General features: G+C 37.6%; 1 protein-coding gene across 1 annotated transcript; it reads left to right on the forward strand.

Annotated features, from left to right (window-relative positions):
• Nucleotides 1–2,757: 2,757 nt before the first annotated feature.
• On the forward strand, nucleotides 2,758–3,678 carry LOC125395501 (vomeronasal type-1 receptor 4-like). The gene has a single exon (XM_048426928.2). The coding sequence runs from the start codon at nucleotides 2,764–2,766 to the stop codon at nucleotides 3,676–3,678; it is 915 nt and encodes a 304-aa protein (XP_048282885.2). The 5' UTR covers nucleotides 2,758–2,763.
• The last annotated feature ends 1,819 nt before the right edge of the window (nucleotides 3,679–5,497 follow it).

Consider the following 5,497-nt stretch of genomic DNA (forward strand, 5'->3'; position numbering starts at 1 on the left):
TTCATGAGTGCAACTTTCCTGAATTTTGTAGCAGATGGAGTCTCATGGATTATCAGTTTCTCTGGCCTCTACAATTTTTCTGCTTCTTCTGCCTCGATGTTTCCTGAGTCTAGAGTGCAAAACTTACATTGTAGATAGATCAACTGGTACTGGCATCACACCATTACTAGTTTTCTGGGTTCTGATCAGTTGTGCATTTTGTAGTTTCCTTTGCTTTTGAAGGGAAGTTTCTTTGTTGAGAGGCAAGAGCCCTAGATATTATAGCAAGGAAGAAGTATTGCTGAGAACAAGACAAAAGGGTCCTCACCAGGGAGGAATCTCCTAGTTGGTTTTCCAGTAACAAATAGTGAATCCTGAAATCATGTACATACAAGTACCCAAATTATGTACATACAAATAACATTACACATACACACACACACACACACACATACTCACACCACACAAACACATTCACAACACACAAACATACACACACAAACACACATTTTTGTGTAATAACAATTAAAGAAAAATACAGGGTCATGAATTTGAGAGGATGTTTGTATGAGTGTACTTGGAAAGGGTTGGAAGAAAGAAAAGATTAATGTTGAATAATATTTTAATTAAAAAATAATTTATTTACACCCTATAAAATATTGATGTTTACAACATAAATTAAAATGTACTTGTATAATGTGTTTCTTCTCAGAATAACTAAATACTGGTTAGAGTGTTGGAAAGATAAAATAGTGTGGATACTGGTGTGCAGTGTTATGTTTTATCATCTTAAGTAGATGTGACCCATTTTAAAACATTTACAATGGGATATTCACAGATGTTGCCAAAGCATGTGACACTTGCTCATCCATAAGGACACCCAAATGTGGCATTTTTGGTAATTTCTTCCTTCATTTTATATTGAAGTTTATAATATTTGGCTTCTTTATTCTCTATTATCTATTAACTAACAAAATAGCAAGTATCCTTAAGGTATTTTTGTCCTTGTTTGTCTTGGTCCAAAATCTCCCCCTCCACTATTGCTCTGCCCTCATCTCTGCTTATCCTGTTCCATGTTCATTATTCTTTCTTTCACTTTTAAAATATATATATTGTTTTGCCTTCCTAGACCCTCTAATCAGTTTATTTCAAGTTTCCTGGCTTCTACACATACTCACTCTTACATGGGGGAGGGGAGACTGTAAATCTCTGGTAGTTCCTAAGGCCTCAGCTCATCTCTCCACTCTCTTTAAATGACTTTAGAACTCAAGCTTTACAGCCAGTTCTTTTCTGGTTCTTGATTGTCCATTTGGCTGCCCCTACATGGTTGTTGTGTGTGAAAAGGCAACAGTGCCCATTCCTGGGGATGCTTGGATCAGCTTGGTATTTATTCAGAGTTGTAACTGCCTGCTTCTACAGGGGAAACCTCACCTGCTTAGAGAACATTTTGCAGACACTTTCTTTCACAGCAATAGTGTCTGGTGCCCTGAGAAGTTCCTCCTACTCTACTGATGGGCTGTCTAATTCACTGCCTTCTTTCCTCTCATTTCCACTCTGTACTTAGGAGTGAGAAATTATTATCCCAGATATAGGTTCAACAAAAAACATGAACCATTACCTCAGTAGCTATCATTTATCAGATATTCTCTTTATATGTGACAGTTGTCCTGGCATATTTTGCTTGTTTTTGTTCTGTTGTACATTCTGTGAGATTGTATAATACTAGATGTCCAGAGTGCTCTAACAGCCCTGACCTTGTGTTTCCATTTGCATGTGTTGCCTATATGTTAGAAATTTTCATAAGTCTAGTTCTTAAGCTACTTTGACGTAAGTTGTCACTTGAAACACCATTCCTATATGTTTTGTGTTTTTAATAATTTTTTTCTTGTGAGTTTGAGTCTCAAAGATCATTCAGGACCTTAAAGTCCAAATTGAGAGTTAGCCTTAAGAAATTTCCTGAAGAGAAGCTCTTCCCAAAGAGCTGCCTCAAATGCATTTTACCGAGAACTAGAACCGGCAAAGAACACAGAATAAATATATCCAGCTTGTTTGTTGCAGTGGGAAGTAAAGCAAACAAGCAGTTTAACAGAATACACAAACATGTAGTTAGCTCCACATTAAACCCCCAGTTTCTATAATAGTGTTGGGCACTTTCCCAGAAGACTTGTCATAAAAGGGGTGAGAAGATGAGGGTGAGTTTCAGATTAAACCAAAGATGGATCCAGTTGAGATACGATGGAGGAACCAATGCCCTGTCACAAGACCATAGATATATTCTAAATGATAATATATATTTCTCATTACTTATGCATTAATTTTTATAAGATATAATTTAAGAATAGATATATTTAGCTTCTGTTGTCATTATTGAAGTTGTCTTCTTTTATATAATATTATATATCCAATATCAGTATATTCTGGAATTGTGTTTCTTTGTATGGGCTGTCATTTTTCATTGTTTCTAACAGGCCAACGTCATATTGACTCAAATGCTACATTATCTGTGAAAATTAATGAATGTTCTTCCATCAATACATGCATTCTAAGGTATCAAATGTTCCTAACAACCATACATACATGGAAAGTAACTACTATAAGAATTTTTGAATGAGGTCATTTTATGTGGTCTAGGCTGGCCATCAGCTCCTGAGGTTAATGGATCCTATATTTAAGCCTCTTAATATTAAAGGTTTCTTCTTCCCCAACAAAACTACAAGTATTTTTTTTTCCTTCTGCCAAGACAAACAGCTTGTCCATACTCTGAAAGAAATTGTGTCGAATCACATGATAGACATCTGGAACCTCATAACTGGACTCATTTTCTTATCACAAACAACAATTGGAATTCTTGGAAATTTCTCACTTATGTTCTACTATGTAATCCTTTACTATAGAAAATGTACATTAAAGCCCACAGATATGATTCTTTTCAATGTAACAACAGCCAATATCATGATCATTCTCTCTTCAGGATTGCCCCACACAATAACTCCTTTTGTGTTGAGGAAGTTAATGAATTATTTTGAATGTAGATTAATTTTTTACATTGAAAGAGTTGGCCGGAGTTTGTCCATTGGAACCTGCTGCCTCTTGAGCGTCTTTCAGGCCATGATGATCAGTCCTAGGGAATCATGTTGGAAGGATCATAAAGTCAAAGTTGCCAGGTCCATTGGCTGCATCATCTCCCTACTCTGGCTTTTCTACATATTGATACATTTCATTTTCTTTATCTACCCATTTATTAAAAGGAATGAAAAAAACATGACAAGAACACAAGATTTTGGATACTGTCTTATTATACTACATGATGATTTACTGTATGTAGCATTAGTGGTGTTCCCGGAAGTCCTTTTTTCTTTACTCATCATTTGGTCCAGTGGCTTCATGATTGTCATCTTGTACAGACACAAGCAGAAGGTTCAGCACATCCGTAGAACACATGGTTCAAGCAGAAACTCCCCCGAGTCCAGAGCCACAAAGAATATCCTGGCACTGGTGTCTACCTTTCTTACTTTTTACACATTATCTTCCATCTTACAAGGCTGCATTACTCTTTCATATGATCACAACTGGTGGCTGATCAACATCACTTCATTTACTTCTCTATGTTTTCCATCTTTTGGGCCATTTGTTCTTATGAATCATTACTCCATTGTATCCAGATTCAGTTTTATCTGTTACAGTAATAAAAATTATTGAACCATGTACACTGCAATATGGTATACATATATCAATACAATATATATCAGTACATAAAAAATGCTTTAAACAGGTAGAAGCATGCATACATACAATATTCAATATAATTTAACTTTGTATCCATATACAAAAATCTATGCCGATGTAATTATCTATAAACAATAACTCACAAATACCATTATTATCTATCCAATTATCCCCCTTTTTTTTTCAAAAAGATCCCTGAGCTTATAAAATTCCTTTCCCAACTCTCAACCGTATACTAATTATAATCAATCCCTAAATATTGTTCGTAAACCTGAGGACAAACTTTGCTGAGAGAGGGGATATCGTCCTCTAGAATTACTTCCAGCTGTCATGGGGGTGAGGTTCTTTCTGGAGGATCCTGTGAAAGTAAAATGATGGTTAAATTTCAAGATCAATGTCTTTTAAAATTGCAAACAGTTTCTGAGTATTTTGTTGGAGGTCTGGCCAGAATGTTGTACAAGATGTGCACCATTTCAGCTAACCAAGTTGGAATCATCTGTGCAGCTGATACCCAGAACAGGACTTGTAGTAGCACTATCAGTATTATGACATCATATCAACCGAGTGGAGTTGTTGTTATGGGGGTCCCATCCTCTTCCTGGAAACTTCAAATGTCAGTGCAGGAAAAACTCATTGTTCATTGTGGAAAACTTAAACATTACAAAGAAACCTTGTCTCAAAAAACAAACAGAGAAGAAGATAGTGAGGCAGAGGTGTGGAGAGGGAAATGGCACTGACAGAGTCCGCCTTTGATGCTGAACTATTGATCTAATTAAAGCTTAAAAATGGCGGTGGTGGTGCACACCTTTAATCCCAGCACTCAGGAGGCAGAGGTGGGAGGATCTCTGTGAGTTTGATTTTCTCTGGGACTTGCCGGTTGTGGGGTACCAGGCAGGACAGATACCCCAAGCAAGCCAGCCCTCATGTTACATATGGTGCCCATTGTGTGGCAACTTTATCCACGTAAAGCCTGAGACAGCTTGGGAAGTAATTCTAGAACAAAATAACAGCATTATGCATGGTTTCTTGGTAGCAACAATTTCTCAGGTCTGCTCTGTTTGCTAGAGGCAAGCAAGCACTCTCATCTAAGAGAGGCTTCCTGACTCAGCTTTAGCTGCAAAATCCTGCAGCTCTTTTAAGAGGTCCTGCCACAAAACTTAAACAGTGTTGATGAAAAGCTAAAGACATGCTTTTCGGTTTTCAGCCGTAGCAGGAAAAAAGCTGTGCCATTTTAAAATGCCAGCTTTCTGGGCCATCCTGCCAGGGCAAACTCTGACTCTTTCAAGCAAGCGATCCTGATTACAGAGGTTTTGAGTGTTTAACATGGCTGCAGCTTGCTTGCTAGCAGGGACCTTGAAACACTGTAGAGTTGTGATGATAAAAATGGCTCCAATAGTACCTCTGCCATGAGGCTGGAAAGCTAAGGAATGGGCTGGATCCAGCCGTCAAAACCACGGTTTTAGACTCATGTAGTAAGAAAAAGAGAGATATACAGTAAAGAGAGATTCAAATAGGAAGAAAACCTCTAAATGGTTTACAGTGTGTTAAAAATATATGCAGGATAAAAGTTTTATAGTTCTTAAAGTAAAAAGAAAGAAAGAAAGTAGTTGGGTGTGGTGGTACACACCTTTAATCCCAACACTTGGGGGGCAGAGGTACATTGATCTCTGTGACTTCAAGGTGTGGTAGCACATGCCTTCAATCCCAATGCCTGGGAGGCAGAGACAGACAGATATCTGAGTTCAAGGTATGGTAGCACACACCTTTAATCCCAGCACTGGGGAGGCAGAGA

This window comes from Myodes glareolus, chromosome 1 (assembly GCF_982192425.1).
Source record: "Myodes glareolus chromosome 1, mMyoGla1.1, whole genome shotgun sequence".
NCBI classification, from domain to species: Eukaryota; Metazoa; Chordata; class Mammalia; order Rodentia; family Cricetidae; genus Myodes; species Myodes glareolus.